General features: G+C 38.2%; 1 protein-coding gene across 4 annotated transcripts in view; it reads right to left on the bottom strand.

The window, feature by feature from the left end:
- Positions 1 to 1,717: 1,717 nt before the first annotated feature.
- PTGR2 (prostaglandin reductase 2) overlaps positions 1,718 to 22,663 on the bottom strand; it is a 34,229-nt gene continuing 13,283 nt past the window's right edge. For 3 of the 4 annotated variants that reach the window (XM_008052154.2, XM_008052155.2, XM_008052156.2), the window contains 7 exons: positions 15,106 to 15,297; positions 10,815 to 10,985; positions 8,810 to 9,019; positions 7,627 to 7,748; positions 7,070 to 7,157; positions 3,409 to 3,448; positions 1,718 to 1,924 (listed from right to left, as the gene is read on the bottom strand). In XM_008052154.2, the coding sequence (XP_008050345.1) occupies positions 1,860 to 1,924; positions 3,409 to 3,448; positions 7,070 to 7,157; positions 7,627 to 7,748; positions 8,810 to 9,019; positions 10,815 to 10,985; positions 15,106 to 15,297 (888 nt within the window). In that variant the 3' untranslated portion in view covers positions 1,718 to 1,859. The remainder of the gene's footprint in view (positions 1,925 to 3,408; positions 3,449 to 7,069; positions 7,158 to 7,626; positions 7,749 to 8,809; positions 9,020 to 10,814; positions 10,986 to 15,105; positions 15,298 to 22,663) is intronic. The other variant, XM_008052157.2, reaches the window with a different exon arrangement.

The following is a 22,663-nucleotide window of genomic DNA, read 5'->3' as shown; positions in this document are numbered from 1 at the left end:
CCTCGCGTCTCAGCGCCCGCCGTCTCCCTTGCGTTCTTCGCCTCTGCGACTCGGTGACCCGCAAAGCCCGAGACGGCTCCGTTCCTTCTAGCGTGACGTCATTGTCACCCCCGCAGCCGTGGACGGTGCGGCTTTCCCGTCGATTGAGGAGTCACGATGGAGGCACGGGAGAAAGCGTCTCTGCTGAGAGGAGAAGCCTGCCGGAGATTGGAACTTGCGGAAAGGAGTTTTGCTCTGCGCACGGGAGGGGTGGAAATGCGGCCTGGGTTCCGTATGCGAGGATGTGGAGACTCTTGGATGGCCTGAGGCTTGGAACACTTGGATTCCAGGCTGGATGCGTTCCAGGCTGGATGCCACCACTAGTTAGAGTTTTATGAGTCTGACCGAATTCTTGAAATGGCTGATTTTTAAAAACATTGCTGCGTGCGGGAAAAAGAACTCGGCTAAGAGAGTGATAGTCGGAAGTGGAGTTCTCTAGAAAAAGGCATATTCAGGGTTAAATATGCCTTGATGGCAGGTATTGGGTATATAGGTAACGGTGGTTTAAAACAAAAGAGTAGCCCATTTCAAAGGAATATCATTCCTCTTTAGAAAAGCAGAGTTTGAGGTTCTTATCCAGAGTTGAGGATATTTCTTAGAGCTGAAGGTCCAGGCCTCAAGTAAGAGGTCAGAAATAGAGATCTAGATTTGGGAGTTCTCAACATACAGAGAAGGAACGAAGGCCCCTTAGGAGGTGAATTGATCCTGGGAAAGGATATAAAACAAGAAAAAAGAGGCCACTGAAATAAACTAGAGTGACTGATTACCAGTACAATATGAATCTACTTATTACAAATACTGCATACAAAAGTATAACGGCAGTGTGTAAGCAGGTGACCATAAACCACAACACTCAGAAAAAAACTGTTAATTGTACTTTATTACAGGGTTGATTACAATTAATAAAACTCTTACTTAAAGGTACATCAATAGCAGGTCTTAAACATTGACGTTTACAACCATTTGTTAATTTGCCCAGTCCTGTCATTTTCCGATGCTGTCTTTGTTGTCTAAATCTTTTTAATCGTTGAAAACTCTAAGTAATGTTTATATCTGTTTGCCCTCTAAATCTTTACAGCTATTTGACAGTGCCTCCTAACCTAAAAAACATAACCTGCGTTTTTATCAACATTTATTGAGTTTCTAGGATATACTGTAATTTATTTGGCAAAACAAAGAAATCATCCTTTAGAGTAAATCAGCCTATCAACTTAACACCTCAGTTATACATCTTCCCATACTACTCCCAACCCCAATCTCTGTTCTTCTCCCAAAACTGTTCCACAAACTCTGAAACCCCAATGCTATCCCTAATCTCTGTGTATATATCAAATCCCTTTTCTACCTACAATGTGGAAAGGCCATCTAAATTCTATTCTTACAAGTTTCAGCTTAAGAATCATGTTTAAAAAAATTTCCAGTTAAACAAATGTTTACTAAGTGTCTCTCAAGCATTCTATTTTAAATATAAACATTTTAAAAGTTATTTAAAATTTTTATTGTGTATGATCCATTAACAGTTGTATCAAATTTCCAGTGGTTTCAGAACATCTGATACAAATAGTATATGTAATAATAAGTTGTAACATTAAAAAACCATGTTAATTTTAATCTATTAGTGTAAATAATCATGTTGGATGCAAAGTGCATGTAATGAAGATATAGGAAAGAATTACATTATGCAATTAAGAAAATAACATCTATGATCACATTTAAATCAAGAGCTGTCTGATTCTAATAGATCTTAAAAATCTTTGTAAAAAATGTAAAGAAATCTGTGACTTCCTTGATGAAGGCAGTTACAGCCATCACAAAGAGATTTATTTTGAAATACAAACTATCTGCTTTCCAGTGTTACCTCCTGTCATCATGGACTGGAATGCAGCTGGAAAGAAAAAGAAACTAGGTTATCTGAAAAGATAAATGTCACTATCATACTTGTTTTCAGTAGGTCATACATAAAATTAGTTTCTTCAATGAATTTAATATAAGGCATGGAAAAAAACTGTCATGAAAAGAAAACAGGCAAAGTTATAGCACAAACTAACCCAATTAACATCTTAAAAATTGTTTTTACCTAAAGTAGAAATATCTAATTGGTACCTGCATTAATATTCATTGTTTACAGAATCTGAAGACTAGGGACAAATAAATATGGGAATAAAATGTCAGTGAAAACAATTTTTAAATAATCAAATTTTTTATAAACCTAATCAAAGTTTTAAGTAGTATGCAAGACATATTTGTTATGCCAAGTGAGTGAAAAGTATTTATTTATTTAATTTTTTTTGAGTTGGAGTCTCACTCTGTGACCCAGACTGGAGTGTAGTAGCCACTCCCAGCCACTGCAGCCTCGACCTGCTGGGCTCCAGCGATCCTTCCGCCTCAGCCTTCCAAGTAGCTGGAACTACAGGCGCACGCTACCATGCCTGGCTAATTTTTGATTTATTGTAGAGAAGAGGTCTCGCCAAGTTGCCCAGGCGGGTCTTGAACCCACAGGCTCAGGCAATCCACTCACCTCAGCCTCCCAAGGCACTGGGATTACAGGCTGAACCACCAAGCCCGGCTATGAAATTTATTTTTAGTAAACATATTAACCAAATATATTAGATTTTTTTTTTGAAAAAGGAAAAAAGCTCAGTTTGATTTAATCCTTTTCATTTGAAATCAATGAATGAAAGAATGTCTAAATCTCTTGTTAGGCAAAAACAAAACAAACCAAAAAATTGAAAATTTGATTAATGATGATGCTTCAGAACCATTTAATTTGGAAAAGTTATCTAAAGGCTAAATAACTCACAATTCTTACATTTTTTTAAAGAGGCTATTTGCAAAACCAAAGAAACACTTAATTTACAGTTTCAGATGTGAAAACAATACCTCTTAAATGCCACTAAATTTATCATAGCGTATGACTAAGATATTTAAGGAAACCAGCCGGATGTGTTGGCTTACACCTATAATCCTAGCACTTTGGGAGGCTGAGGTCAGAGGATTGCTTGAGTCCAGGAGTTCGAGGCTAGCCTGAGTAACATAGAAAGACCTCATCTCTACAAAAAAATTAGCCTGGCATGGGCATGCCTGTAGTCTCAAATACTCAGGAGGCTGGGCAGAGGATTGCCTGAGTCCAGGAATTTGAGGCTGCAGTGATTGTGCCACTGCCTTCCATCTAGGTGACAAAGTGAGACCTCTGACTCAAACCCCCCCCATAACACCTGTAGGACAGTTTTAGGGAAGAAATTAAGAAAAAACACCAGAGCATGAAAAGAAAAAAATTGTGTGCTGTATAGTTACATGTATATCCTATAAAGAAATATTTGTGATGTATGTTCACATGTATATTCTATAATAAATCTATATTCATCTTACCTCCCATGTTTTCCAATCCATTTATCATAGTCTCTTTGATCTGGAAATCAAAATAGCTAGATTTAGTATTCTTTAAATGTCTTTTGCTGGGTGCAGTGGCTCACACCTGTGATTTCAGCACTTTCAGAGGTGGAAGCATGAGGACAGCCTAAACCCAGGGGCTCAAGACCAGCCTGGGCAACTTGGTGAGACCTCATCACTACAATAAATAAAAAAATTTAGCCAGGCGTGTTAGTGCAAGACTGTGGTTCCAGCTACTTGAAAGACTGAGGCAGAAGGGTCGTCTGAGCCCAGAAGGTCAAGGCTGCTGTGGCTGTGAGTGTGGTAGTGCACTCCAACCTGGGTGGTAGAATGAGACTCTGACTCAAGAAACAACAACAGAAAAATTCCCAATGTCTTTCTATTTAACAGTTTCCATATCTACGAAAGGCAGCAATACTATTTACTATCAATTGATTAGATGTTTTAAATAAACCCTATTTTATCATTGTCCAATCTTTAATTAGTAACAGATCACAAGCTATACACCCTCTTTAAAAAATTATATACTCACCTCTCTTATTCAACATCGTGTTGGATGTCCTAACTAGGGTAATTAGACAAGAGAAGGAAATCAGGGGTATCCAAATAGGAAAAGAGGAAGTCAAATTATCCCTTTTTGCTAATGATATGATCCTATACCTTGAAAATCCAAGAGAATCTGTCAAAAACCTGCTTGCATTGATAAAGGTCTTTGGCAAAGTCTCAGGGTACAAAATAAATGTGTAAAAGACAGTTGCATTCCTATACACCAACAACAAGCAGGCAGAGACCCAAATTAAAAGCACAATCCCATTCACAATAGCCACAAGAAAAAAAAAAAAAAACACCAAAAAAACTTGGCATCTTTCTTACCAGAGACGTGACAAGCCTTTACAATAAGAACTACAAAACACTGCTCAAAGAAATTTAAGACAGAAACAAAAGGAAAAATATTCCATGCTCATGGATAGGAGCATTTTAACATTGTTAAAATGTCCATCCTACCAAAGGCAATCTAAAGATTCAATGCAATACGCACTAAGTTACCAACATAATTCTTCTCAGACCTGGAAATGACAATACAGAAATTCATATGGAAACATAAATGACCACGAGTAGCCAAAACAATAATTAGCAAAAGAAACAAAGCAAGAGGTATCACACTTCCAGATCTCAAACTTGACTATAAGCCTACAGTAATCAACACAGCCTGGTATTGGTACAAGAAGAGGCATGTAGACCAATGGAACAGTATAGAGATACTGGAAGCAAAGCCTCGATTTCTCAACCAACTCATCTTTGATAAAGCCTCCAACAACAACCACTGGGGAGAGGAGAACCTATCTAGTAAATGGTGCTGGGAAAACTGGCTGATCACATGCAGAAGATGGAAACAGGACCCCTACCTATCACCATACACAAAAATTAACTCGAAATGGATCAAAGACCTAAACATAAAACCTCAAACTATAAGAATCTTGGAAAATGCAGGAGACACCCTTATGGAAATTGGAACTGGCAACCAATTCCTGATCAGAACCCTAAGTGCCCATACCATAAGAAATAAGACAGACAAGTGGGACGTCATCAAACTGATGAGCTTCTACAAATCAAAAGAAACCATCAAGAGATCAGGGAGACAGCCCACAGAATGGGAAAAAATATTTGCCAACTGTATATCTGACAAAGGCCTAACAATTAGGATCTACAAGGAACTCAAACACGCCCAAGGAAAAAACCAAACAACCCATTAAAAAGTGGGCAAAAGACATGAATAGACACTTCTCAAAAGAAGATACACAGGCAGCCAACAGACACATGAAAAAGTGCTCAGTATCACTCATCATCATAGAAATGCAAATCAAAACCACATTGAGATACCACCTAACTCCAGTAAGAATGGCCATCATTAATAAACAACAACATGCTGGCGAGGATGCAGGAAAAAAACAACACTTCTACACTGCTGGTGGGAATGCAAACTAGTGCAACCTCTTTGGAAGACAGTGTGGCAATTTCTGAAAGAATTAGAAATTGACCTTCCATATGACCCAGCAATTCCCCTATTGGGAATATACCTGGAGGAACTCAAATCATTCTACAAAAAAGATACCTGCATACGTATTTGTGTTGTAGCTCTATTCACAATAGCAAAAACATGGAACCAACCCATGCTGCCCATTGAAGCTGAACTGGATAAAAAAATGTGGTACATATAATAATGGAATATTATGTAGCCATAAAGAAGGACAAACAGATGGACTTCACAGCAACTTGAATGGATTTAGAGTCTATCATACTCAGTGATCTATCACAGAAACAAAGAACAGCATACCATATGTTCTCAATCATAAGTGGACCTTCAACAATTAACATAGTACTATAAGAAAGGGATTGGCATTAGTGGGAAACTGTCAGGGATGGGGGAGTGGGATTGGCAGTTGAGGGAAACTGCTAGGGGAGGGAGGGGCACACCTCATCAACAAGGGTACCTGCATAATCAATGTTTGTATACCTAACCCTGAATTGTACCCTTCATCTTTATAGTAATAAAAAATATATAAATAAAATGAAAGCATGAAAAAATATATATAGCAAGATGCCCATCTCTGCAAGTAAAAATAAAACAGCTGAGCATGGTGGCATGGACCTGTAGTTCCACCGGGATGAGACAGAAAGATCACTTGAATCCAGAAGTTCTAGGCTGCAGTGAGCTATGATTGCACCACTACACTTCAGCACACAGACTGTCTTTCTTTTTTTTTTTTTTAAAGCCTAAGAAAAAAGTTATAAGCACACACACATACAACTTCGCCTATCATCTGCAGGTTTAGCATACATCCTAGGTCAGGATATCTGGATCCTAGATTAATAACTCCCGATTGTCAACCAACAAGTAAGAGATATGTTGAATGTCCAGAGAGGGCAAGAAAGAAGTATTGTGGTGAAGTGGTAAGGTTACTGGAAGGTATCCACATGAGTTTTGAAAGAGCACAGCTTCTAACACATGGTAGATTTCCATAAATATTTGTTAAATTAATGAATATTACAATTTTATGTTGGGGGAAAACTTACTGATTTTGTTATATAATCCATGGAAATTAAAACTCTAATTTTAGGCCAGGCACAGTGGCTCAAGCCTGTAATTCCAGCACTTTGGGAGGCGGAAGCAAGAGGATTGTCTGAGCTCAGGGGTTCGAGACCAGCCTGAGCAACACGGCAAGACTTCACCTCTACAATAAATTAAAAAATTTGCCAGATGTGGTGGCACATGCCTGTGGTTCCAGCTACTTGGAAGGATGAGGCAGAAGGATCACCTGAGCCTAGCAAGTCAAGGCTGTGGGGGCCATGAGTGTGCCACTGCACTCCACCTTGGGTGACAATGAGACTTAGACTCAAAAAAACAACAAAACACCCCCTCCTATTTTAGATGAAGGTATTAAAAAGCAAGGGTTTCTCCATCAGGAGGTTATACTTACCTGAGAGGTAAAGTTAATTTATAATTAAAGAAAAGTATACTTTTATTTTGTAGGAATTTTAATAATGAAACTAATATGTTTGCTGTCATAAATTCAAATAATACACAATTATATCAAGTAGCAGGAAGAATTACATTGATAAAGAACAGAAGCAGCTCTACCTTTAGCTTTCCTTCTTTAAGCCATTGACTCAGTTGTAGAATGCCAGGCTCAAATTTGTCTTTATAATTTAACACCAGAAATCTTTCCCTGCAGTGGGGAAGAAAAGGATAATGATCAGAGAAGATAATGAGACTGACAGTCCAAGATCAAATCAACCCAGAATCTAATATGTTAATCCTTAAAATATTAGCACTTAATCACACTGAGTCTGGTCAGATATAGTTTTATGTGTACTTACAGGTAGAAGTGTAGAAGACTTCTACTGTTTTGTCTGCACAGCATCTACAGTCCCATTTGGTAACAGCACTGTGATTTTTCCTTTGTGGGTAACATCCTTTCTCCACCCTCATGTGATCTAAACCAGGTTACTCAAAACCAGTATCAGTTTTCAGGGAGCTAGTTAACTAAAACCTGAATATTGAACCAGCTTAAAAATGTATATTTTCAAGTTTTATTTAATTAGAAGAAAGTGTATATGAAGAACAATACATTTTATATATATCTAATATTTAAACCCCTTTGAGCCTGGTAACAAGGGCAAAGAGGGAGAACACACCTTGTGATGTTTCTTTCTTTCTGGATTGCTTCTATAGCAGGGGGTAGTGGGGGAGGATAAGGCACATCTTTGTTGTACTGAGAAATCTGACCACACAGGATGATATGGCTGTTCTGATTCATCTGTACAGAGAAAACTGATGATTATACCTTAAGATAAAATCTTTCCGACATTTACTGATTTTACAGGTGCCTCACTGGTAGCCTCCTTGACTTATTGCTATCTAATTGAGTTTGTTCTGACGATTTAACATTTATGTATTTAAGTGTTTTAATTAGGCTGGGCGTAGTAGCTCATACCTGTAATCCCAGCACTTTGGGAGGTGGAGGCGAGAGGATTGCCTGAGCCCACAGGTTCGAGACCAGCCTGGGCAACATGGAGAGAACTCGTCTCTACTATAAATAAAAAAATTAGCTGAGTGTGTTGGTGCACACTGGTAGTTCCAGCTACTTGGAAGGCTGAGGCAGAAGGATTGCCTGAGTCCAGCAAGCAGCTTGAGGCTGCGGTAGCTGTTAAGTGTGCCCCTGCACTCCAGCCTGAAACTCCAACTCAAAAAAAAAAAAAGTTTCAATTGGTTAGAAATAAGTCCACTCCAAAGGAACATAGAGACAAATGAAAGTATGGTAAGGAATGGGCAACCCCTTTGGGTCCCCTCCAACTGTGAGAGCTTTTCTGTCCTCTCAATAAATCCTGCTTTCAAAAAAGGAAGTTTGGTAAAGAATTACATCGTTATTGCTAATTTTATTATCAGTAGTAGTGTATTTCTTTGGATTTAAACAACTTCTGATGCAAAGATTTTATATATAGTAAAGGACCATACAACTTTAATACCTCAAATTGATATTTTATAACATTGTTAATAAATATATGTAAATATCTGCAATCTATGAAAACTCATTCCCTACTCAAAGTCTAGGATCATGGCTATGAGTTGATCAATGATTAGTTAGGGGTCAGAACTTCACAATTTCAAGAATGAAACAGTAATTTTTCACAAAAATAAACTGAAAATGAAAAATAAAATACTAGCAAAAAACTGAAATTAAAGTTATAGTACACATCTGCAAGCAAATTAAGTATTTGTCACAATTATTTTATAAAGTTTTTTCTCAATATTCAGTAAAAAGATATCACAACATATAAAATGCAATATCCAAATTTGTAACAGAAATCAGCAAACAACCTGACTTATCACTGTATCACTGATGTCTCCTCCAACATTGTCAAAATAAACATCCACTCCAGCTGGGCATAATTCATGAAGCTTTTCTGGCACATTCTCTTTTTTATAATTAATTGCAGCATCAAAGCCCAGTTCTGAGGTTAAAAGAAGGCATTTCTCTTGTTTTCCACAAATTCCCACCACTCTGGAACAACCCAACAAATGGCCAATCTAGGGGGGAAATTTTTGAAAATTAAATGGCTTTATATTGTCACATTTAAATGTAAAAATCTGAAAGTATTCAAGATATTATGAGCATATGACAGTATTCACCACAATTTAGGTTAGATTTACTGGGTTAGATTTACTGCTTTTAGCAAAAAGTAATCTGAAACCAAAAGAACTGAGGGCAGATTCAATGTCATCCTTAAAAAAAATTAAAATTTAAGCAAATTAGACTTAAAGATGCTCCTTGACTTATGATGAGAATACATTTCGATAAACCCACCATTAGTTGAAACAAATGAATTTAAGGCCAGGCATGGTGGCTCATGCCTATAATCCTAGTACTTCAGGAAGCCAAGGTGGGAGGATAGCTTGAGGCCAGTTCAAGATGAGCCTGGGCAACATAGTCAAACTCCAGCTCCACAAAAAACTTTAAAAAATTAGTCAGGCATGGTGGTGTGCCTATGTAGTCCCAGCTACTCAGGAGGCTGAGGCAGGAGGATCACTTGAGCCCAGGAGGTTGAGGTTAGCGTAAGCTATTATCACACCACTGCCCTCCAACCTAGGCAACAAAGTGAGACTCTATCTCTTTAAAAAATGCATTTTGTATACCTAACTTACCGAGCATCATAGCTTAGGCTAGCCTACTTAGATGTGCTCAGAACACTCACATTACTTACAGTTGGGCAAAATTATCTGGCAACACAGTGCACTGTAGAGTGCTGGCTGTTCATGCTTGTGAATCTTGTGGCTGTCTAGGGAGCTGGGCTCACTGCCACTGCTCAGCATCACAAGAGAGCATTGTACCAAATATCACTAGCTTGGGAGAACATCAAAACTTAAAATTCAATATACAGTTTCTACTGGGTTTTTGCATAATTGTAAAGTCAAAAAATCATAAGTTGAACCATTAGAAGTTGGGCCCATGTATAGTTTAAATGTTAAAATCTCACAATCTAAGTCTCATTTCATCAAAGGAGTAGTTAGATTCAAAATATCACTATCATACAATTCAATATTTTTCAGGTTTCGAACTAAAATTAGAGATCAGATAAATTGTTTGCTTCAATGGTTTCATACTCTAAAAATGATTATTTATAAAAGAATGCTGTTATAATATCCTATCAAAACATTTACTGCATTTCTAGAATCCAATAAGTGCTTTTTGATTTGTGGATATTTCCTTAAAATAACAGTGTGTATTTTTTAATTCGTGGAATTCCAAACAGGTGCTCTATGATTTTCTTCCTTTTATTTAGCACAATGCTCTAGAATTCACCACATCTATTTTTGGTTAATACAGAACAAGATGCAAAAATCTACAATATTCATATTGTTATTAAGAGAGTCTAAGTAGATAATAATACCAATTCTACCAGAAATGCATGAAAATAATTATATTATACATTTGTTCAATTTTATATTTTAAATTATATACGGAGGCCAGACACAGTGGCTTATGTTTGTAATCTAGCACTTTGGGAGGCCAGGGTGGAGGATCACTTGAGAGCAGGAGTTTGAGACCAGCCTGGACAATATACAGAGATGTAGAGGCCTTAGTCTCTACAAAAATAAAAAATAGCTGGGCCTGGTAGCATACGCTTATAATCTCAGCTACTTGGGAGGTTGAGGCAGTATTATTGCTTAAACCCGGGAGTGTGAGGTTGCTGTGAGACAGATTCTCACTGTCTCTAACTAATAATATATAATAATAAATAATATACATGAATACAGAATTCCAATTATGAATTTCAATAATAATCAAATAATTAGAAAACCAAATAATTCTCAGAAAGTTTACCTGCCCAGCCAAGGATCCACAGGCACCTGCAGCCCCACTGACAACCATTGTCTGATTAGATCCAGCAGTTATATGACCTTTTTCCTGTATCCCAATCAAGGAAGTCAAACCAGGCATACCTATAGCTCCAAGAAAGTATGAAAGGTGTCCATCCGCAAGTTGTGGATCTACCTAAAAGAGAACATACACCTTTTAAAAATAATACTAGAAATCCTGTTTTACTACAATAAGGCAAAGATAACCTGTTATGAGATGAATTGTGTCCCCCACAAAATTCATATGTTAAAGCCTTTACCCCCCAATATGACTCTATTTGAAAATAAGGCCTTAAAAGAAGATATTTATGATTAAATGAGGTCATAAAGGTTAGGTCTTAATCCAATAAGACTTGTATCCTTAGAAGAAGAAAAACAAGAGGTATCTCTTTCACTGCACATCAAGAGAGGAAAGACCACATGAGGACACAGTGAGAAGGCAGCCATTTGCAAGCCAGGAAAAGAGGCCTTACCAGAAACCAAATTTTCCAGCTCCTTGATCTTGGACTTCTAGCTTCCAGAACTATGAGAAAATAAACTTCTATTGTTTAAACTACCCAGTCTGTGGTATTCTCTTATAGTTGCCCAAGCAAAGTAATAAGCAATGCAATATGGTTTCTAGAACAGTAAACCATTTTTCAGTCTTGTTGAAGTTCTATAATTTATTTGTAAAGAGTAAAAAACAGTGACTATTACTATAAAAAGTTAAAGTAAAATTTTTTTTAAAGGATTCCTACATAAAGAGAATAAATACTCCTTCTTGTTAATATCTCATGTATGTCAAAAGAGAGGAAATGTTTAATAGGCAAAGATTGACAGTTTTTAAATCTGTGAACAATTCTAAAGTAAATATTTACCTATAAAAATCGACTCAAATCCCAATAGTTCTCATTACTGATGCTTAAAATGTAAGGAAGGTATGATACAATTTCTTCTAGTTTAATTACAGAATAAAACAAGGTATCTTTTAATTTAGCATTTTATATTTATATACTTACTAGACCCCATCAATAATTAATTATATTGTTCTTACTTTTTCTGTATTTGTTTTCTTGTCTGTAAATTAGGGAGAATTAAAAAAGATTATATAGAAAGACTCCCCACCATAAAGGTTTTATAATAATTTTTTAAGGAATTGAATAAATTGGCAAACACTTAATAAACCACCAAAATAATTAAGATCTGCTGTCTTTGATTGATTTGTAGTTCAACTGTCACAAAAATATAAAATGGAAGTTTGTATTCAGTAATTTTTTTTTTAGATCAGAAAATATAATTTATTTAAAAGTAAATTAGAGACAGAGAGAGAAAAGATTCACCTCCCCAAGACAGGGAAGGGGGCCAAAGCCAGGAAACATGCCTGGCCATAGCTCAAAGAGCACATGACTACATCATAGCTTAGCAAGGCAATGGCCTGCGTTCAGTAGTTTTAAATGGCTAACAGTTAAATCTGGTACATTAATAAGGTAATAGAGATGTCAAAGGCTACAATACACAAGAAGATCTATAGTACTCAGAGATATTTCCTGTAATATTTATTAGTAAAACCAAAACACTGTAAGATAAGTTTGTGTTCAGCAAATAACACTTCTCTACCTCTTCTAAATTCCTCTTCCTCATTTCTAATACCTACTTCCACAACATCTTCAAGCGGTCCACAACTGCTCAACTTCCCGCTGCAACACTACAAGAAAAAGTTTTGCTACACTCTCACACAGATCACTCTGGACACCATATGTACATTATTTCCCCATACTGACCAATTCTCCTACACCAACTGGGTATCCTACAATTCAATTTAATTCTGACACTATCTGTCTGGAGTTAGCATCAGATCCCACGAGTTAAGAGCTCAGTTCTACAAGACTGCCCCACTTCAGATGTCAAAGGCAAAACCAGTATCTTATACTGACCCACTGGCTATAAATCAGGGGCTCCCACAGTCCCCTCCTCAGATTTGACAATTTGCTAGAATTCAACAAACTTGGGGAAACACTTTACTTACGTTTGCCAGTTTATTATAAAGGATAGAGATGAACGGTCAGATGAAGAGGTGCATGAAGTGAGGTCTGGAAGGATCCCAAGTATAGGAGCTTATGTCCCATGGAGGTGGGGTACACCGTTCTCCCAGCACATGAATGTATTCACTGACCCAGAAGCTTCAAATCTCATTGTTTTTATAGAGATTAATCTGCACCCTCTCTCTTATCACTTGATCTTTCTCCTGACCAGCCTCATCCTGAGGTTATCTAGGGGGTCCTATCTTAAATCACTTCATTAGCATAAACTCGGATATGATAGAAAGGGTCTATTATGAATAACAAGAGACAATATTGGTAATTTCAAGTTTCAACTATAGTAGAAACTAAAATATACACAGAGGGTGCAAAAAAAAATGTATACACATTTTAAGAAAGGGAAAACTGTATTAAAATTGTAATACTGTTCTGCCTGTCGCATGGTGACACTAGCATTCGTTTGATTAATGACATCTTTTGAGTGAACCTCATACTACATATTGAAAGGTACCTATAGAAACTGAGAAGCAACTTAGCTTATTCTTTAGTCTTTTTGCCTCAGTGTAACCATTAGAAAGCATTCAGACATTCTACTGCAGGACAAACAGCAGCCAATCCCATCCCCCCTAGGCAAATCTCTTTCAGATACAAGATCAGGACAGCCCAAATGACCACCCCACCTCTGGTCAAAGAATTTGTGAATTGCAAATGTCTAACAAGTCTCTTGCAGGAATCCTCCCCCCTAGGGTTAACCTCATCAGCCCTCTGTGAACTACATGACACAGATAAGCCCCACCATGGCAGCAGTCATGTGACTAACCCACCCATCTGCCTGCTGTCCATCACCAGACATCATCAGTACCTGCGCTTGCCTGCCCCTTTGTGATGACGTGGAAGCAGACCACCACCCAATCACCTTAATGATCTTTCTCCATCAAGGGGAACGGTTAAAAGGACTCAACCACAAGCAACCAGGGCCATTGCCTTGCTAGACTCTGGTGTGGCCATGTGCTCTCTGAGCCATGGCTGTTGCCATGCTTCCTGGCTCTGGTCCCCCTCCCCCACCTTGGGGAGGCGAATCTTCTCTCTTCCTTCTCTTTCTCTCTCTAATTTACTTTTAAATAAACTTTTCTTTCTTAATCTTTTTGTGTGTCGCGATTCTTTGCAATTTACTCGGATCTCTGGGTTCCCAGTGTGCACCTCCCGCTTGCCAGCCCCGGCAGTGCTGCGCGCCTCGCCTCGCCTCTTCATTTTCCCTCACCCTGCCTGTCCATATCCTAACACATATTGTTACTGTAATTCAATTCAACTTTGAAAAGTAATGCATAGATAACATTGCTAAAAATGTGTATACATTTTTGGCACCCCTGGTATAACAATGTATATAATATACATAATAACATATATTAACTTGAGAAATTAAATATGAAAAGTGATACCATTCTCTGGTATCTAATAACTGTCATACACAGTTACAGCTTTTGGGGTTCAGAAAATTATACCCCCAAGTATAATGCTTTGGCATGCTGAACACTTTGAATGAAAGGAAATTGGACGGCCTTAGAAATTGACTTAGAATGAAAGTCTCTCTGACCTTCCCTTGTTTGTCCTCCCCAAGTATAGGAAGGTGCTCTCTGAATTTCTCTCATCTGACTGAGAGAAGCTTTCCAAAGGGCAATTGTCTTGAACCCCCTCCCTAGGAATTTCATCAACAACCAGAGAAGATTAATCACTACACAGGGGATTAAAAGTCACTACTAGACTCAACCAGGCTATCACCTATTCTTATGGAGGCTGCTCCAAACAACTATTATCTACACAGTAAGACAATCTTTGTTCACCACTTATCCCTCCCCTTTCCTTCCTTGTTGCCATTTCCCCCAAAGGCTCAAGCCCCTATTCCTTTATTCTACATAAACATCAAAAATTAGGTTCCTCCTTTGAGCCTCTTATTAATCTGTGAGGCTCCAGTGCACATACATGAGTTTTTCTCCTGCTAATCTGTTTATTGTCAGTTTATTTCAGCAGACTTAATTATGGAACCTCCAGAGGGAAAATTTAAACTTCCTTACACAGCTAACAATGGAAAAGGGACAAAGGCTTTCTACATTTTGGCAACCAGTTAAAAGAAAATGTATGCTTTTATTTTTTCCCTGATAAAAGAGAGAATTGAATACCAAATGCACAAAGTATAAAATATACAGAAAAAAAATCAGATACTTTAATATTGTATATCACCTTTTCACAGATATTTCCATCCAGAATAACCTTGGTTTGCCAGGGCCAATAGAAAGAAGTCACAAAATCGCCTTTAGTCAAATTTGCATGTTTGCTTTCTTCTATAATTCCAATACCTCCACCATCAACCACTTGAGACAGCTGCCAAGGTATTATATAATCAGTACCAGTGTCTTCATTCATTCTACAACGCTTAAAAAAAGTAAATATTGATTAAGACAATTTTGCCAAATAATACTGGACCATTTTACTAATTTACCTATAGATTAAAAGTATATAACAAATAATATATCTCACACCATATACAAAAACCAACTCAAAATGGATTAAAGACTTAAACATAGTATCACGACTATAGTTGATAACAATGTATTTTATTAGGCAGGGTAGCTAGCACAGGTTAGACAGATATAAATTTCTAATAGGTAGGCTTTAGGAAGCATTCAGACATTTAAAAAATTACATTTTACTGCAAACCAAGCTGGCAATATATCCACCCCCTCGCCAAATTAAAAAAAAACTCCATCAGATGCAAGTCTAGGACAGCACAACCTTTCAATTCATGGTTTGGCATAATAATCTCCAGAAATCTTTCAGGTTCCCTGTCAAAGGCGGAAGGCCAAAGACCACCCCTTACATGGTCAAAGCCATAGAAATGATAATAAAACCACCTTTTTGCTAAGGAGCTTATGGATTAGAAACATCTGACAGGTCTTCTGAGGGAAACTATGTGGTCAGAAAAGGTCCCTCCCCTTAATATCCTCCCACCAGGATCCCAGATGTCAATCTCTCTGGAGTTATGGTTACCTGGACTACACCCATTAGCTTATCAATAACTAGGTAGCTATATCTAGTTTGCAGTTGAGAGCAAAAAGCATCGGGTTTTGCGCCACATCCCGCCAGGTATCAAATACTTAAAAATTGCCAAGAGTAGATTTTATGTGTTCTCACCACAAATAAATATGTGATGTCATCCATGTTAATTAGCATGACTTAGTCACTGTACAATGTAAGCATATTTTTAAAACATCATGTTGCATACCATAAATATATACAATTTTTGTTTGTCAATAAAATTTTTTTTAAATAAAAAAAATAAAGTTAGATTGTGGTGACAGTTGTACCACTCCATGAATATTCTAAAAGTCAATGAATTGTACACTTAAAGTGTATGAAGTGTGTAATATGTGAATTGTATTTCAATAAAGTGGTTAAAATTTGTAAATAATTACTTAAGAAAATTTAAGTAACATTACATACATTATACTAGTAAAAATAATACAAAATACTGTTTCAATGGGTCATGGCAAATTAGGTACACAAGTGTTGCTGACTATATTATAAAACTTGCTGTGTGTGGACTTGGTATGGCCGGAGTAGAGGGGGTGAAAGTATTCATCAAGACAGTAACAAATTAAGAAAGGTAGATTTATTAACGGGAAGAAATATTGTGAAGGGCACAACAGGCAGGACAGCAGCAAGGGAGAGTTTGCTGTCTGTTGTCTGAATAGTGCAGGAGCTAGATAGAAGTATTTATAAGACTATATCAGGATTCAGTGTGGGCTAGGCAGGGGACATAGAGAAGTTTGCAAATTGACTACACACTGTGCCAAAGGATCTTAGAGCTTTGTCTCTTTAAAATAGGGTTAAATACCAGGTGTGGAGGCTCATGCCTGTAATCCCAGCACTTTGGGAGGCAGAGGTGAGGGGATTGCTTGAGCCCTAGGTTCAAGACCAATTCTGCCTCCCCAGTGGAACAACAGCAACAAAAGGAAACAATGTTTAAACACATTGAAGTTGTTCATTTAAACACATTGAAGTTGTTGATCACAACTTCACAGCAAGCACTTTCCTACATCATGCCCCTAACCTCAGAAGAATGCCCTCTTCACCCCCTCAAAGGCAGTGTCACAGGGGGACCACATTCTGACTCAAGATGAGGGCTTGTGACTTTTCTGGGCAACAGTTAAGGCTCTCTTCCTCCGTGGTTCACTCTTGCCTCTCTCATGAAGACCATAGTATAGAGGGCCACATCACAGACCAAGAAATGAAAGGCATGGAAGGTTGCTTGATTAGGTATCCTCATGTAGTTTAGTTCACCAAGGTAAAAGACCAAATAGGGAACTGATGCAGAAGCTTCTATAGGAAAATACTATGTTTCTGCTTGTGTGCCCCCTCCCATGTATTCTTGAAAAGCAAGAGTGAAAGTATAAGACACTGGCCAGACCAAGGGCCTGATTCCAAACACAGCTAATAGGAAAATTAGAAATAAGTTATGTGAGATATAGGAAAAAATGAAGTGTTTTTCCCACTTTCACTCACCACACCAAACATCTCCAACACCAGATGTAGGGGGCTATTTACCCACACACCAACCAAGCAATTCTGTAGTGACACCAGCTGAGTGTCCTCTAATACAATTCAATTCTGGCACTACCTACCTGGCTATAGCATCAGGTCTCACAGGTTAAGGGCTCAGTCCCACAGAACTATACCCATTACAGATGCCAATCACAAACCCCAGTTGCGGCTTCTGCTTCTGACCAACTGGATCACAAATCAGGATTCCCACTACCCCTTCCTTTGGTTCAATTAATTTGCTAGAGCAGCTCAGAAAATTCAGTGAAACACTTTATGTTTACTGATTTATTATAAAGGATTACTACAAAGGACAGTCAGATGGAAGAGATGCATGGGACAAGGCATGCGGGAAAGGACACAGAGCTTCCATGCCCTCTCCAGGTGCACTACCCTATAGGAGTTATTCAGAAACTCTCCAACCTTGTCCTTTTTTTTTGGTGATATCATTATGTAGGCATGAATGATTAACCCTTGGCTATGGTAATAAACTCAACCTTCAACCCCTGTCCCCTCCCAAGGTAAGAAGATGAAACTGAAAGTTCCAGCCCTCTAATCATATTTTCATTCCCCTGACAAAGAACCCCCATCCTAAAGCTATCCAGGAGCCCCCCAGTCACCTGTCATCTCATTAGCATACATCTCACTTTGGAGATTCCAACAGTTTTAGGAGTTGTGTGCTACCAAACAGGAGGAAGACCAAATATATCTTATTATAAATCACAATATCAGCTGGGCACAGTGGCTCAGCCTGTAATCCCAGCACTTTGGGAGGCTGAGGTGAGAGGATTGCCTGAACCCGGGGGATTCAAGACCAGCCTGGGCAACTTGGTAAGACCTCATCTCTACAATAAATCACACACAAAAAACTAGCCAGACGTGGTGGCGTGCATCCGTAGTTCCAGCTATTTGGATGACTGAGGCGGAAGGATCAATTGAGCCCAGAAGGCTGAGGCTGCAGTGGCTGTGAGCATGCCATTGCACTCTAGCATGGATGACAAGAGTGAGACTGCAACTCAAAAAAAAAATCACAATATTACACAAGTAATTCTCTATAGCTAAATAAATTATGTCAACACAATAGAATATTAACCATCAAAATAATGACATTTCAACTAATTTTTCATATGAAGATGAAGATGTGTATATAAAGGCACTTAAGGAATATAAAAATAGACTGGGTATGGTGGCTCACACCTGTAATACTAATGCTTCAGGAGGTTTTAATCACACCACTGCACTCCAGCCTGGGCAACAGAATGAGAACCTGTCTCATAAAAAAAAAGAAAAGAAAAAGAAAGAAAAATAGTATAGTATATGTACATCAAATATAATTATGTAAAATACTATCTACACATGGTAATTACAATTATCTCTTGAATTTGGAATGATAAAAAAATTTAATCATTTACTGTTCATTAGATTCCTTTTCCCCTTTTATTTTTTATTTTTATTTTTACAAGTCTTCTAATTGTATATTTATTTTCAAACATTTCATATAAATCCAATCACATACCCAAGTTGCATAACCCTATGGAAGCACTGAGACTTAGACAAATTGTTAGGTTATTCTTAGGAGGACTTGCTTTTACATCCTGGAATGTTTATTAGTTCCATGGCTTGGAATCTCCATGGATTAATCTCGCTCTGACCTTAATCCCTACTTTAAGAGTGAGGGTGAAGTGGGGAGCACAGAATAGTAGTATTGTAAAACTTAAAGGCAATGATTGTGCAAATGTGTTCTGAAAGTTGAAATATACAAGTGTCAGGGGTTATGCTGAGTGCTGAGGGCCCACAGTGAATGATGCAGAGATGGTCTCTGCTCTCGTGGAGTTTACTGCCTGACAGAACAACCAGGCATCAATCATACATGCTGGAATTTAAGTACGACCATAAGCAATGTCCCTTTCTTTTCTTTTCAAGTTCTGAATGAACTGAGAAATGAGACACATGTGTCAGACAGGTGAAAATGAAAACTGGAAAGGCTGGCTCAATTTGTGCCAACAACAGGGATTCCTAGTATGTACCCTGCTACCCCCAAATGCCTCCATTCAGTCAGTTGCAGGCAGAACTGCTCAGGGTGAGTGGTGGAGGAGGAGAATGTGGTCCCAAAGAGAAGAACACTGTCAGGGTCTGAATGGCTTGGGTTAATTTTCTTCCATCAATCTCTCCTCAGAAAAACTATTTAGAGTGAAAGGAGAAGAGTCTTTAGAAGGATTCCTGAGACACTCCAACATTTAATGGTTAAGCAGAGGAGGGAGAAGCCAAAGAAGCAGATTAAGGAGGATCCTAGGTAAGAGGCAAACCAAGAGAAAGTTGAGTTCCAGAAGCCTAAGGAAGGGATGGTTTCCACACAGACTGCTACAGAGACACCTGGCATGGTGGGAAGGACCACAGATGTGTACTAGGTTGATTGAGGACCCTAATGGGAACAACTCCAATGAGGTTATGCAAACAGAAACCAGATTGAAGTGCACTGAGGAATGAGAGAGAGACAAGAAAATGGGGACAGTAAGTGAGCATGATTGTTTGGAACAAGTTTATTTGTGAAGGGGGCAGTAAGACAAACAGTAGCTGTGGGGGATAGGAGTGAGGGTATAGCCTGTGCAGAGGACTCTTTGTCCTGGTGGTGGTGGTAGTTTTTTGTTTTTTTGGTTTTTTTTTTTTGAGTTGGAGTCTCACTCTGTTGCCCAGACTGGAGTGCAGTGGCCGCTTCCGGCCACCGCAGCCTCGACCTGCTGGGCTCTGGCGATCCTTCTGCCTCAGCCTTCCAAGTAGCTGGAACTACAGGCGTGCGCTACCATGCCCGGCTATTCCCCTTTTATTAAAAAAATTTTTTTTGAGTTGGAGTCTCACTCTGTCACTCAGGCTAGAGTGCAGTGGCATGCTCGTGGCCACTGCAGCCTCGACCTGCTGGGCTCAGGTGATCCTTCCGTCTCAGTTTTCTAAGTGCTGGAACTACAGGTATTCATGCACCACCATACTCAGCTAATTTTTTTTTTTTAATTTATTGTAGAGACGAGATCTCCCCAAGTTGCCCAAGCTGGTCTTGAAGTTTGGGCTCAGGCAATCCTCTCACCTCTGCTTCCCAGTGCTGGGATTACAGGCGTGAGTGACCATGCATGGCTCCTTTTCCCCCTTTAAAGTTGCTTAAGACTGATGCTCAGAGAATGTCTAGTGAAAGCACCCAAAATGATTTTCTTCCTTCCTTCCTTCCTGCAATTAATACCTAATAAGCATCATCAAGATACAATGATAAATAAGACCTTTGTAATCATAAGCTTACTTTTTGTGTGTTGGGGGGAAACAGATATCTAATAACCACACAAATAATTGTTACTCTCAGTTGGGATAAATGCTGAATGCCAAGAGGAAAATACAAAACAGGGATATGGACTAGTCTAAAGGTTCAGGGTGATTTACCAAAGTCACATGCAGTCTTCAGATGACCTGAATCATGTCTTTATCTATTGAGGTGTAAATATCTTAAGAAATCCAAACCAGTCATCCTCAGGAATTGACTCTGAATACTGAATAGTGCACTGTCACTTTTCTCCTGAGTTTGTGATCATTATTCTCTTCATGTGATCTGCTTACCACAGGCTGTTGTAATGAGGTCCACAGCCTGACCAAGTTTGCTTTGGCTGCCACTGAAAAAAGGAATAGCTTAAGTTCTATAAGAAATCAATGACCTATTTTACCCCTCTGTCCCTACTTGAAAATTTATTTAATTCGAATTTTTTAGATCAATTACCACCTCATTTACCTTCCCATAAAGAAAAATTTATTCTATACCTGGGGGAAATTTTGAATTAACTCATCAAATTGATTTCCAATGCAAGTATAACCAGGGGTTACTGGTGTCACTGGAAGATAGAGCCTGAACTGAATTAGTGGATCAGAGAGATCATGAACCTTCCCAAGGCTACAATCGTCCTGGCAGCAAGTGGTACTGCCAGTTGGATCTCCAATGTAGAAAATGCCTAACAAGAGGTATGCCTGGATTCTCTGTATCCCTTCTACAAGGGCACTCTGAAGTCAAGAGGAGAAGTCAAGTATATGTATAGCAAAAGTAATGCAGAAAGACAACATAATTTACTGAAGAAGACATTAAATGCCTATTTGTGTTTTTTTTTCCCTTAACTTTCTTTTATGGTTAACATACGTAAACTTTCTACATATCAGATGTTATCTTTTCTCTTATTACTAATATTGTAAATTTTTCTAAGTTTGTCATTTATCTTTTGATTTTGTACATACTGTCTTATTTTATTTTATAAAAAAATAGTTTTAAAAATAGTCACATTTATCAAATATGTTCTTTCATAGTATCTAGGTTTGCTATCATTCTTAGAAAGTCTTTCATTCCCCAATATTATTCAATTGTTCACTCATATTTTTCTAAAATTTTTTAGTTTCATTTTTTTCTTTAGCTTTTCATTATCTGTTGAAATTTATTCTGGTATAGGAGTTGAACTAAAAATATAATTTTTTCCCCAAAAAAGTTTATAGTTGATGAATTCAACACAATTTACTGAATAAGACATTCTTATTTTCTTTTAACTTTTTATTTTTAAATAAATATTGACTCATGGGAAACTGTAAAACTAGTACAAAAAACCCAGAAATTAGTAAAATAGACACTTGAAAAACAATACAGAAAATCAACAAAACCAAAAGTAAGTCCTTTGAAAAGATTGACAAATTTTGACAAAGTTTTAGCTAGATTGCAAGAAAAAACATTAATACTTAAATTATTACACTCGGCCAGGCTTGGTAGCTTAGCCTGTAATCCCAGCAATTTGGGAGGCCGAGGATTGCCTGAGCCCACGGGTGTGAGACCTGCCCAGGCAACTTGGTGAGACCTCGTCTCTACAATAAATAAAAAATTAGCTAGACGTGGTAGTGCGCGCCTTGGAAGGCTACTTGGAAGGCTGAGGCAGAAGGATCACCAGAGTACAGCAGGTTGAGGCTGTGGTGGCTGGGAGCGTGCCACTGCACTCCAGTCTGGGCGACAAAGTGAGACTCTAACTCAAAAAAAAAGCTCGGTGGCTCAGCCTATAATCCCACGCCTTTGGGAGGCCGAGGTGAGTGGATTGCCTGAGCCCGTGGGTTCGAGACCTGCCTGGGAAACTTGGCGAGACCTCTTCTCTACAATAAATCAAAAATTAGCCAGGCATGGTAGCGCGCACCTGTACTT

The sequence above is a fragment of the Carlito syrichta genome, unplaced genomic scaffold (genome assembly GCF_000164805.1).
Source record: "Carlito syrichta isolate Samal-C Ts95f unplaced genomic scaffold, Tarsius_syrichta-2.0.1 Scaffold258652, whole genome shotgun sequence".
Taxonomy (NCBI): Eukaryota; Metazoa; Chordata; class Mammalia; order Primates; family Tarsiidae; genus Carlito; species Carlito syrichta.
The sequence above is the reverse complement of the archived record's forward strand: the minus strand, read 5'-3'. Positions and strand labels throughout refer to the sequence as shown.